The sequence below is a fragment of the Tamandua tetradactyla genome, chromosome 2, assembly GCF_023851605.1.
Source record: "Tamandua tetradactyla isolate mTamTet1 chromosome 2, mTamTet1.pri, whole genome shotgun sequence".
NCBI lineage: Eukaryota > Metazoa > Chordata > Mammalia > Pilosa > Myrmecophagidae > Tamandua > Tamandua tetradactyla.
Genome location: NC_135328.1, coordinates 181,148,778 through 181,161,887, shown reverse-complemented (window position 1 = coordinate 181,161,887; position 13,110 = coordinate 181,148,778). Strand labels below are relative to the sequence as shown.

Sequence of the window (13,110 nt, the reverse complement as noted above, 5' to 3'; positions counted from 1 at the left end):
CTTTTTCTTCCTTTGGTCAACAAATCCCATGTTGCCAGGGCCAGGCTCATCCCTGGGAGGACTATGTCCCACATAGTCAGGGTCAGGTTTACACCTTGGAATTCATGTCCCATATAGGGGGGAGTTCAGAGTTTGGCTTAGAGAGAGAGAGAGAGTACATTTGAGTAACAAAAAAGGGTCTCTGAGGATGACTCATAGGCATTAGTATAAGTAGGTTCAGCTATTTACACAGTTACTTAAACATTTCTTTGGTCTCATACAAAAAAGTTTTAAAATACAGACAATATTATCTTTTACCTTGTATTTTGATTTACCTCAGCTTTAACTAGATCAATTACAGTCACTTCTTCAACTAGAGTCTGATCTCTTTTTCAGTTTTTTTCCTTTAACAGTTGCTGTATGGAGCAATGCTGGCTTTCAGAGCTAGAGAACCAACTCTGAGTGTCAGATGTCACACAGACACTTAGAGTTCCAGGGAACTGCAAGGTTATAAAAGAACAAAGCATTTCAGAATTTATAAATAACAGTTAAAACTTACAATGTAAGCCCTAATTTTCTTATAAGCATTTTTAAATGAAGCTACTTTCAGAAATAGAAACACTTGACAGTTGTCTTACATTGACCAACCATAGCAGAAGTTTTGTTCTGTCTCACCTTTACACATTTATCAGAGTTATGTCAATTAACAGATAAAATATAATTTATATATTTGTCTTGACTCTCTTTTAAAGTCTCTTCTTGTTGCAGATGAAGCTCTGACCTATAGCTGATTACATATACTTTTAGAGAAGCATTAAAGCAAAGCAGTGTTACAAACAAGTATATATGGCTGTTTCTATGATCTGTAGCTTTTTTCTAAGAACTAAAACCATGTTTTTAGTTGTTGTTTGTTTGCTTTATGTGCTTTCACAAACTTTTTACAGTAACAAACAAAATTCACTTTACTCAGAAAATACGATCATCTTAGTATGGAAATTATAAAAGTAATATTCATCCTACCTATAGTCTTTATTTATCTAGACTACATATAATATGGAAATAAATTTAATAAACAGTTAACAAATCTCTTTGAACATGCATACTTCTTTCCAGTGACAGTATTCATGAAGGGGAGAAAAGACAAGAGAATCTACATCACATGGAAGAAGGAAGATATTTATGCTTGGTTCAGAACAGAGCTGAGCATTTACATTCTTTATACTTACAGCACATAAATTATTACTTTAATAATATGCTTAAAATTTTTTAGTTTAATACACATTACCTTTAAAGGTCAGCAGAGTCTAATTTTGAAATATAATTAGCTTTTCAATAATTAAGGGATTTATTTCTAGAAAAAAAGCTCAAATTTTTCTTAACATTATTCCAAGTATTAAATAATACCAGGAATATGCTAATTTACAAAATTAAATTATGGCTTTAAAAAAAACTAGTTTAAAGTTCTATTTATTCAAATGTTATTTCTTATTAAAAGGTCTTAGAAGTGTCATCTCTACTATGAAGTCCTCTTACATTTTTCTTTATGTGTCTGCTTTTTACATTCTTCCAGAATTTTATTCTTTTGTTATTACTGCTTTACTATTCCTGGTACAAGTATATTGTCATGGTCAGGTTCATGTGTCAATTTGGCCAAGTGGTGATACCTGTTTGTCTGGTTGGGCAAGTGCTGGTTTGTCTGCTGCAATGAGGGCATTTCATAGAATTAAAGCATGATCATGTTTGCTGCATCCACAGCTGATTCCATTTGTAATCAGCCAAGGTGAGTGTCTTCTGCAATGAGTGATGCTCAGTCTAATCACTGGAAGCCCTTTAAGGAGGATTCAGAAGAGACAGTCTCTCTTCCTGCTTCAGCTGGTGAGCCTCTCCTGTGGAGTTCATCCAGACCCTCCTTTGGAATCATCAGCTTCACAGCCTGCTCTGTGGATTTTGTACTCTGCATTCCCACGGTCATGTGAGACACTTTTATAAATATTATATTTGCAAGTGTTCCCTGTTGATTCTGTTTCTCTAGAGAACCCTAACTAATACATATGTTATAACTAGAATACAACCCTTTTGAAGCTAAGAATTAGATCTTTCCTATTCGTGACAGCATTTACCAACAAAATTATATACTACAAGTTCAAATTTTCCACATCAAATGGCAAAGTAACTAAAAAGCCAAATTCTTTGAAATTCAGATAATCAAGAATATTAAAAAATCTCATTTATATTTTTTACTTAATTTAACTGACCTCCTAAATAGGATATGTTTGAAGCATCAGCATATTTTTACTTTTATTATACAATTTAAAAATTCATCACAAAATTCCTTCTATGGGAAGTTTACAAATCTCTTTGTTTTTATAATATTCTAAATACATGAGCAACCTTAAAAAGTACACTATCAATTTCTGGAAAATATACTATATTGCTTATTTTGTCCTAAGTCTAAATCCCAGAAAATGTTTCCATAGCTCTCAAGACCCTTTCATTTTAGTTGGCAAAATTCGGTAATTAGATTTTACTTAGTTACCTCTATCCCAAAGCTATTCATATTTTTATAATGACCTAATAACTATGGTTACCATTGCAAAGGTATTATTTAAAAAATAATTTGAAAAAAACATGGCCTATTCCACAGCATTTTCTATACTTGCCTACCATTTTTAATCTACAGGCCTAGTAAAAAATAATTTAAAACATATCTTCCTGCTCTTTCTGCAACTAGGACATCCCCACAACTGCTTTAGGTAGTTAGGCCTTGGGGAAGGGATAGATAAGACAAAGAATGAAACCTGGGCTGTTGAACTTGGATTTGAAAGATTTAGGTGAGGGTGGGGTGGGATTTGAGCATTCCTATGCCCTTCTTTTAATTATTTCCAATTATTAGGTTTATTTCACTTAAGGCAGTAACCAAGATAATTGGAAAAGCTCTTTGTCTTTTCCAAAGGCAGCTCTCTGGCAGCCTTCTGCCACTCTACAGAAATTCCAGGGGTGTTCTTTTTCTAATATTATTTGTTCACAGTAATTACAAAACTAAAGTTTTAGTCCTGCTGCTCAGAGGGTTTGTCTCTCTCTCTTTCTCTCTCTCTCTTTTACTTCAGAGGTACTAATTTTTCATTTATATAAAGGAGCCTATTTATTTTTAAGCAGTTCAAATAGAGCTTTTTAAGAATTTTCTGTTAATTTGCTATTACCATCCAGAAGTAGGAGAATATACACTGAACAGGGAGCTAGACACAAATAGAAAGTTAGTTACACAGAAACACAGAAATACTTTTGAGAGGGACAAATAAAGTCTTGAATATACATTTTCTCATCCTATTTCTGGCCTTTTGCCAAACAATTTTAACTGTAATATTTTTTTACTTTGACTGTAATCTTAGTGCCTTTCCATAGAGCCATTCTCAGGCTATTTTTCTACTGAATATAAATGATATTGAGACCAGATTATATTAAAGAAATAAACCTTTTTTTTCATAGATTTATAACTAAAATCTTTTCAATTTTCAATATAGCCCAAAGGTAGCTTTTTAAAGAATTTCTGTAGTCAGTTACCAGTTAGGAATATTAATGCAATACAAATGCAGGAACATACCAACTAACAAATTTAAATAGACATTTAAACCTTGCTATATTTAAGCAACACACCAATTAATAACTAGATTGAACATACAACAATTAAACAGGCATTAAATCCTTGACACACTAACAATTAAACAAGCATTAAGCACTTACTATACCGAGGTAGCACACTGGCTAGCATTTAAACAAGGCTACTTAATTTCCTTTAAATACCAATTAACTCTTGGGTCACTTATTTTCCAGGAGTATGTTCAACCAAAAAATTAGGTCAGGACTTCAAACCCCGTACAACATAGTACCCAGAAAATAGAAAGGTGTAGAGGTCAGAGTAAAGGAGATCATTCTGGAAGCAGGACTGGGCCTAAAAGCCAGCTCCAGGGATCCTTGAACCACCATATTAACTCCCCATTCCACTTTTACCCTGATGAGCCCCTAATCCAGTGAGATATCCAGACATGGAACTGGAAACAGTTTCTCTCTTTGAAGGTTTTTAAGGCACCAAAGGGTCTGGAGTGCCAACAAAACAGAGAAAAACCTGGTTGCCAAGCTGCTAAACTAAATATAATTGAGCAGCACAAAAGACTCGGTTACCAGTTAACTCAAAATGGATCAAAGATCTAAACATTAGGTCTAAGACCACAAAACAGTTAGAGGAAAATGTTGGGAGATATCTTATGAAACTTACAATTGGAGGCGGTTTTATGGACCTTAAACCTAAAGCAAGAGCACTGAAGAAGGAAATAAATAAATGGGAGCTCCTCAAAATTAAACACTTTTGTGCATCAAAGAACTTCATCAAGAAAGTAGAAAGATAGCCTACACAATGGGAGACAATATTTGGAAATGACATATCAGATAAAGGTCTAGTATCCAGAATTTATAAAGAGATTGTTCAACTCAACAACAAAAAGACAGCCAACCCAATTACAAAATGGGAAAAAGACTTGAACAGACACCTACCAGAAGAGGAAATACAAATGGCCAAAAGGCACATGAAGAGATGCTCAATGTCCCTGGCCATTAGAGAAATGCAAATCAAAACCACAATGAGATATCATCTCACACCCACCAGAATGGCCATTATCAACAAAACAGAAAATGACAAGTGCTGGAGAGGATGTGGAGAAAGAGGCACACTTATCCACTGTTGGTGGGAATGTCAAATGGTGCAACCACTGTGGAAGGCAGTTTGGCGGTTCCTCAAAAAGCTGAATATAGAATTGCCATACGACCCAGCAATACCATTGCTGGGTATCTACTCAAAGGACTTAAGGGCAAAGACACAAACGGACATTTGCACACCAATGTTTATAACAGCGTTATTTACAATTGCAAAGAGATGGAAACAGCCAAAATGTCCATCAACAGAAGAGTGGCTTAACAAACTGTGGTATATACATACAATGGAATATTATGCAGCTTTAAGACAGGATAAACTTATGAAGCATGTAATAACATGGATGGACCTTGAGAATATTATGCTGAGTGAGTATAGCCAAAAACTAAAGGACAAATACTGTATGGTCCCACTGATGTGAACGGACATTCGAGAATAAACTTGGAATATGTCATTGGTAACAGAGTCCAGCAGGAGTTAGCAACAGGGTAAGATAATGGGTAATTGGAGCTGAAGGGATACAGACTGTGCAACAGGACTAGATACAAAAACTCAAAAATGGACAGCACAATAATACCTAATTGTAAAGTAATCATGTTAAAACACTGAATGAAGCTGCATCTGAGCTATAGGTTTTTTGTTTGTTTGTTTGTTTGTTTACTATTATTATTACTTTTATTTTTTTCCTCTATATTAACATTCTATATCTTTTTCTGTTGTGTTGCTAGTTCTTCTAAACCGATGCAAATGTACTAAGAAACGATGATCATGCATCTATGTAAGAAACGATGATCATGCATCTATGTGATGATGTTAAGAATTACTGATTGCATATGTAGAATGGTATGATTTCTAAATGTTGGGTTAATTTCTTTTTTTCCATTAATTAATTAAAAAAAGAGATGATATGATTTAACAAATAAATATGAATGCTGAATCATTAAAAAAAAAAAAAAAGACTCGGTTACTATGCTCTGGAGGCTCTGCTGGGGCTCCAGAGCCTCAGGCATCAGCCCATCTGGGTCGGCAAATTGTTAATGGGCAAAGGTGGTGGATTCTTTTGCTTGTTGTGCTCAAATGATAAATTTCTGAGTCCCCAGGGTTTCAAAGAGAGAAAAGGTTTATTGCTAGGCATGAAGCAGGAGAGCAGAGGCCTATTGGCTCAAAATCTGTGAACCAAACTGCAGCAATTATGATAGTTTTATAGCATTAAAAGAAGGACATGTTTTAGGATAATGAGCACAGTGGCCCCAGATGATGTAATTAGAGGTGATTTAATTATTTTGAGCATGCACAGATTGATTGCATTCTTAGTCACAGAACATATGAAAGAAAATGGTGGCCTTAATATGGTGATGGGCATGATTTTTAGCATTATAATGAAGTATAAGTGACTTATAGGTTAAACTCTAAGCTACTGCCCATGCAGGCTGGCCCATTTTGGTTAGATCCAGTTTCGATTATCAAGATTACTTTGGACTTGGAGTGGGATAGTTCTCGGCTGACCCAAGACCCTTCTTTAATAAACATTAGAGGCTGTCTTTGGTAATCACAAGACTGTAAAGTAAAAAACCTGGATGAATGGGTACAAGTAAAGTTGAGAGCCAAGGTTTTTACAATGTCAAGGGCACTAGATAAAGGCTATACAAAATAAAAGGTACAAGATAAAGACTATACAAAGCAGCTTGATTACAGTTCAAAGATTTTAGGTATTACCCTTTGTGTACTCTAATATACAGAGAATTAGAAAGGAATATCTATATAAGAATTCAGTAATCATAATCATCCCTTAAATCCTAATTTCTCAGTTATAATATCTCATTGATATTTTAATTTGCATTTGTTTGATGCACTTATAGTGAATTTTTCCCATATGTTTATTGATGATTTGAATTTCTTCTTTATGGACTCTGTTCATATCTGTTGCCAATTTTCCAGGATGTCTGTATTTTTCTTACCAATTTGTAAGAGTTGTTTCTATGTGAACGATATTGACCATATGTTTGTGCATTGACCATATGTACACTGCATTTACATACCCTATTTTGTCATCTGTCTTTGAATTTTGTTTCATTATTTATCCATGTCATGGGTAGATCAGTAGAGTTGTGCATTGGAGAACATTGGGAACCTGCACTCATGACATGGACACTGACCTCTCAATAGAGGGCGCAGGCATTCTTCTTAAATTTTTCTGGCCAATCCAGCTAGTGTTTTGCAAGGGGTTCCATAGACAGGGTATATCAGCAAGAGGCTGTGAAAGAAGAACCTGAGGGGCCTGCATATTAGATCATGAGAGATGCTTTATGGGGACCTGGAACTCTAGCACCACCAGGTAGAGCCAAAAGCCAGTAAATAATGGATGATGGTACTGAAGCCCTTCAGGTTGTGTGAAAAACCGATCTGCATTTTGTAAAGAGTCCACGTGGGGTAAACACAGCTGGGGGTGCAGTGGGGAAAGTCCCTCCAAGCAAGAAGAAGCAGAACAAAAACTACCCAATGGGTTTTTTTTTTCCAATGGGTTTTATTTCTGTCTGAGTTTCCTAAATTTTTTTCATCTGTGTGTAACATTATGCCACACCCATGCCAGTTTCCCATGCCACACCCCCTCCAGTTTCAGAGGACACTTTGTCCTTGAGATCACCTAAGGCAGACTGGTGCTTTCTAAAATAGATTTTATTAGAAACAAGGGAAAAAAGAAAATCAAGAAGTATAAAAATAGAAAAACATGGAAAAAATGATCATTAAATATTTGTTTTTCCCTCCTCGGATAATTTCAATTGACCCCACATACTCTAACAGTTTATAGGTGAGCAAATAAAAGGTTGATTTCCTCCTTCTCAAGTCTGTTTTTCATCTTAAGTATCATTTCCACAGATTCTCCACTTTTCATTTTCTGAATTTTTACTTTTTATAGTCTATGTTTTTTCTTTACCTTCTGGGTCTCCAGTCACTTTCACAGTCCAGAAGAATCATGGCTGATTACTGGTTGGTAGTTCAACACTAAGTACTAAGTTTAGAAAATTAAAACTAACATTTATCAAAAGGTTATGACATGTCAGGATCTGTACTAAGCACTTTCCATGTATTATTTCATTTAATTAATATAACTTCCTTGTAAGGAAGAAATTCAAATCTCAGTTTAGTTCAATTGCAAACATTCACAGGTCTCATAAACAGTAGAACCAAGTCTTTCATCTTGGTCATCTGGCAGTTAAGTCCAGACTCTTAGTCACTGCATCTTCACAACTGTCTCTGTCCCTTCATAGTTCCTTCTCAATTGTCTCTGCCCTAATCAATATCCCAATAGATACTACAGATGTCCAAGAACCCTAATACTATCCCATTTGGGCAAAGGTGAAGACTGATCTTTTTTGAGTCAGCTGTTACATGTTTCATGGAAAACTACTTGGGGAGTTGGTGATTGATGACTCCTGCTTTGTTCAGCTCACTCTGGGGCCCCACCCCATCCCATCAATTTGAGGAAAGCCTTTTTCACATCTTTGTTCCTCAGACTGTAGATGATAGGGTTGAGGAAGGCTGTGGCAATGTTATAGAAAAGGGCCATTTTCTTGCCACTGTTTGATAAAGAGCCTGAGCCAGGACTCATGTACATGATGATGCATGGAATGGCAAACATGGTGACCACAGTGATATGGGAGGCACAGGTGGAGAAGGCCTTGATCCGTCCTTGAGCTGAGCGGATCTTCATGATAGTGGCAAAGATGTTGGCATAAACAATGGCAACGAGGGAGAGTGGTACCACAATGACATTGAATCCTGTTATGAAGTCCACCAAGTCATTGAGGGATGTGTCTGCACAGGCCAGCTTCAGGACAGCAGGAACCTCACAAAAGTAGTGGTCAATTTCATTGGGACCACAATAGGGCAGGCGCATAGCAAAGAAGGTATAGCACAGACCACCCACCACACCATAGGCTGCACAGATGCCCACCATGAGGAGACACACCCAGTGGCTCATGATGACCTTGTACCTGAGAGGGTGGCAGATGGCCATATACCTATCCACAGACATGATGGAGAAAAGCCAGGACTCAGTGACCCCAAAGAGGAGAAAGATGTACATCTGGGCCACACATCTAGGAAAAGAGATGGCCCTCTTCTTGCTGAGAATATGCACAAGCATCTGGGGCACAGTAGTTGTGGTATAGCACACGTCCAGCATGGAGAGGACACTTATGAAAAAGTACATGGGTGTGTGGAGGCGTGAGTCCTGGAGGATGAGGGTGATAAGGAGGCTGTTGCTCATAAGGATCAGCAGGTAAAAGACTAAAAAGAAGGTGAAGAGTAGAGGATTGGTCCTGGGGTTGGGGGCAAAGCCCAAAAGAATGAATTCTGTCACGGTGGACTGGTTGAGTTCCTGCATTGTGATCTGCCTGTTTTAAAGAGTTTTTAAGACATGCAATTTGTTGAGTGTCTGTTCCAAGGATGTGTAAGGAATGTTCAAACTCATTGTTTCGTTTATGTTTCCTAACAGTATCCAACAACTTTGTATTGGCAGATGGAGGTACCAACAGATATGCCCCACTTGTAGTTTGAGTGATATTAGGGTTTGGCTCCATCTTACTGTTTAGTTAAGGCTCATACTGATGAAAATGGTGATGGCCAGGTCAGGGAATGTATGTAGTATGTACCACTCAGGCTGTGGGTATCTTTTCTTCTCTTTTGTATATAACCTTGCTTTTTTCTCTGCTATTCATTCCATTACCTGTTTTCTCTTGGGGCTTCAGAGGATGCTGAGCCTTAGTTTAAGATTTGGGTGAGAATTTGGCTTATTTTACTCATTATTTGGATTAAGGTTTTCAGTACTATTAGGTTTAGGGCTAATGTTAGAATTGGGGATTAAAGTTAATGCTATGTTTAGAATAAAGGTTAGAGTTAATGTTTAGGAATTTGGCTGGCGAATGGGACTTCAATTCATTATTCATTAATTATGTCATTATGACATATAATGATAAATATGTTCGTTAGTTATGTCATTCATTCAGCAATTTTTTACTAAATGTTTACTATAATATTGCCTCCTCAAATGTAGAGATTATATTTCTAAATTTGGGGGGCAATATATTTTGTAATAAAAATGAAAGATCGTGGGTAAACTGAGTATAGTACCATAAACAGTTTCTAGAATTATCAAAATAAAAATAATAGACCCAGCAAACCATACAAAGAAGATTTAATCTTAATAATGTGTGAATTATGCAATTTATTTTCTTTATTAGAGACTTAAAAGGCTCTCTCCTTCGCACTGTCAGTAGATGCCAATTAGTTGTTTTTGCTTAGAATTATCATACTGAGAAAATTAGCACACTGAGATGATTTTTAAATTTTCTCTTGTAGCTGTCTACCATCCAATATTCCTTGTCATTTTGATTTTATGATTCAGAAAAATATATGTTTTGTTTCTCCAATATTCAAATGTCTTGGGATTGTGGGAAACTATACAGAAGTAAATCCAGAAACACTAGAATTTTGTGAAAGGGAAATTCACTGGGAAGGGTTTACAGTGTGCCCAGTGCTTGCACTCTGCTAGCACAGAAGATCTCAGCCTACCTCTTTAACCATTACTGACATATACCTCCTTCGATACCATGGCTTTAGAGATTCTTCTTAAATTTCTTTTTTGTGAACAGTCACATAGACAGCTGACATTTCATCTTCAGAAGCACCCTTGACATAAAGAATATCTGTCACAATTAAACAGCCAACATCACCCTTAAAGCTAAACGTAGGGCAGCAGTTACTTATTTGGGAACTGCAGGACAAATATATCCAAAAGAAAATTTTTGCTTGTCTTGTACAAATTTTAAAAGTTGAAGTAATTTCCAACTTTAAAAAAAATTGAGCTGGCATGTAAATATGCAGATCTTCAGTATCACAAACCAGTTTTGGCAACAATTGGCCCATGTCTCACACCGCAACAACAAGCAGGGAGTGAGTATGTGAGTTCCCTTTTGGATGGAGTATGAACTTCCCAGTTCATAATACTCCTTGTTGTTCTTTATTCCCTTTCTTATTCTAGGTTTGCTCATTTATATTGTCTGCCTGGCTCCTGCGGCATTTGAATTTATGACTTCTGTTCGAGAGCAACTCAAAGTATAAGCAACCATCACCACTATATAGTGTTATTCTGAAATTTTTAGTCAAAGAAAGAGGTTAGAGAAAAGAGAGAAAATATATAAAGACTGGAAAATTGTCATGGCTTGTAAACGTTATAATCATTATATCTAGAAACCCAAGAGAATCAATTGAGAAAGTTTTAAAACTAATAAAAGAGTTAATTAAGAGAATCTAATAGAAAAGATTCCAAGAACAGTATGCATGGTAAGATTCCATATGTATAAAGGTGCATTTGTGTAAAATAAATTCAAAAATATAAAATAAATTAAATATAAATATAAAAATAAATTTAAAAACATCAGGAAGTATACACACAGAAATACTAGCATCTGTTACCTCTGAGTAGTGGGATTTGTGATACTGGTGGTTTGGCAAATAGGAATGAATGTTTCTTTCCTTTTTTCTTTTTATAATCCTGTCTTGTTTACTTTTTTCTGCAATGCATTGCTTTTATAATTAAAAAAACTAATGAACTCAAAAAAGAAAAGTCTTATACACCATCTAAAAAGTTAGAAATATATTGGAAAAAAAATATCTACAAAGGCAGCAAACAAACAAAAATACACAAATATGTAGGAATAAACCTAACAAGAAACATTCAGTACTATCTGAGAAGCAAAAATGGGGGAAATAAAAGTTCTATGGAACTTTACCAAGAAACAAAAGGAAACTTTAAGTCCAGAGATCGGATAGTCTATATTCTTAGGATAGGAGGATTAAAAATTGAAAAAAGGCATTTATTGCCAAACTTATTTATATAGTTAATACAAATCCAGTTAAACCCAATGGGGGGCAGACCATGGTGGCTCAGCAGGCGGAGTTCTTGCCTGCCATGCCAGAGACCCGAGTTCAATTCCTGACGCCTCCCCATGCAAAAAAACAAAAAGTAAAAAACCCAATGGGATTGTTTAGCAGAAACTTAATAATATGATTCAAAAGTTCATGAGAGAATAAATGGGTGAAAACATTCAAGGAAATAGCAAAGAAAAAATAATAATGGGGCAATAGAATTGTCAGATTTAGAAGATAAAACACTAGTTTAACCTAGTTAGGTTTGAAATTTGAGATTTAACTGGGTATCCTGTATTTTATTTGGCATCCCAAAGTGGGAGATACTTTTCTAAAGATTTGTGGGAAATACGTAGAATGAGTTCAGAAATAGATAGGTGAATGGTAGAGGATAAAGAATCCAAAAATAGACCTTACCATATGATGACAATGCTATTATAAGAGGGTCTAGCAAGGATTATTCAACAAATGTTGCTAAAACAATTAGTTAATGATCTGGTTGGAAAAAATACTTCACACCATGTGCAAGATCAATTTTAAATAGGTTAGAGAGTTAAAAACACACAAATAAATGAAGTTATAGGTGAATATTTTACTTAATGGTGAGACAGAGAAAGCCCTTTCAAGCATTACTTGATATTTCCGAGTCCTTCAGTCTCAGGCTGATGATTCTTTTCCCTTTAACATGCAAATGGAGTATCATAGGCCCATGTCTAATCCCTAAGAAGTCCAATACTTTTCCTAATATTTTTAAGGATTCCTTGTGTTTATCTGGTCACTTTTTTCTAAACATTCCTGCTGTCAGTGAATTTTTTTTTTTTTTTTTGGCAGTGAATTCTTGATTCTTTTTTGCTGCCGGTTATTGCTACCGTCCTCTTTCTTCATCAGTTCATCCCATATTTAAACCCATTCTCTTTCCCCTTTAGTCCCCCAAACCTCACTGACACAAGATTATTTGTTAAGACTTTTCTTGAGGTGGAATGGAAATGACTTATAACCGAGCATAGAATGGGAAACTATTGAAAATAGAATATTCGATACTTTAAAGATCCTTGACCAACTCTGCTACAGAGTTTTATCTTGGCATTTTCCCTCTTAGTCCCCAGCCGGCTGTCATGTTACTGGGGTCTGGTCTCCCTCCTGGGACCCTTGCCCTTTTCTCCTTGTCTCCCTGTTCTAGGATCCCTTACTTCCTGTCTCCCGGGCATCTTCTCAGTGACCTGGAGGGCTTGTTAAAAGACAGATTGCCAGGTTCCACCCTAGAATTCCCAAGCAGCAGGTCTGGAGTGGAGGACAAGAATTTGCATTTCTGACACAGGCCCAGGTGATGCTGATGGTCTGAGAACTACTGATCTTCTTTAATTGTGCAAAGCAAGCTCTTTTTCCTTAATTTCTCTGTGTCCATCTTATGCCCAAGCTGTTCACTTTCCCCCTGCCTAAATGCCAATATTTTCTCACTTTTGTGTAAGCTTAAAAGCAAAAGAAGAAACCGTAAG

At 36.0% G+C, this 13,110-nt stretch overlaps 1 protein-coding gene and 1 long non-coding RNA gene across 2 annotated transcripts in view; both read right to left on the bottom strand.

Moving 5' to 3' along the window:
• Positions 1–320: 320 nt before the first annotated feature.
• Positions 321–13,110, bottom strand: part of LOC143674380 (uncharacterized) — a 172,007-nt gene continuing 159,217 nt past the window's right edge. The window contains exon 4 of the long non-coding RNA XR_013171021.1: positions 321–479. This is a non-coding gene — a long non-coding RNA (uncharacterized LOC143674380). The remainder of the gene's footprint in view (positions 480–13,110) is intronic.
• On the bottom strand, positions 8,133–9,071 carry LOC143663289 (olfactory receptor 2D2-like). The gene has a single exon (XM_077136998.1). It carries the CDS (start codon positions 9,069–9,071, stop codon positions 8,133–8,135), a length of 939 nt encoding a protein of 312 aa, XP_076993113.1.

Coding starts and splice junctions, on each gene's coding strand:
- LOC143663289 (XM_077136998.1), bottom strand. CDS start 9,071: ATGCAGGAACTCAACCAGTCCACCGTGACAGAATTCATTCTTTTGGGC.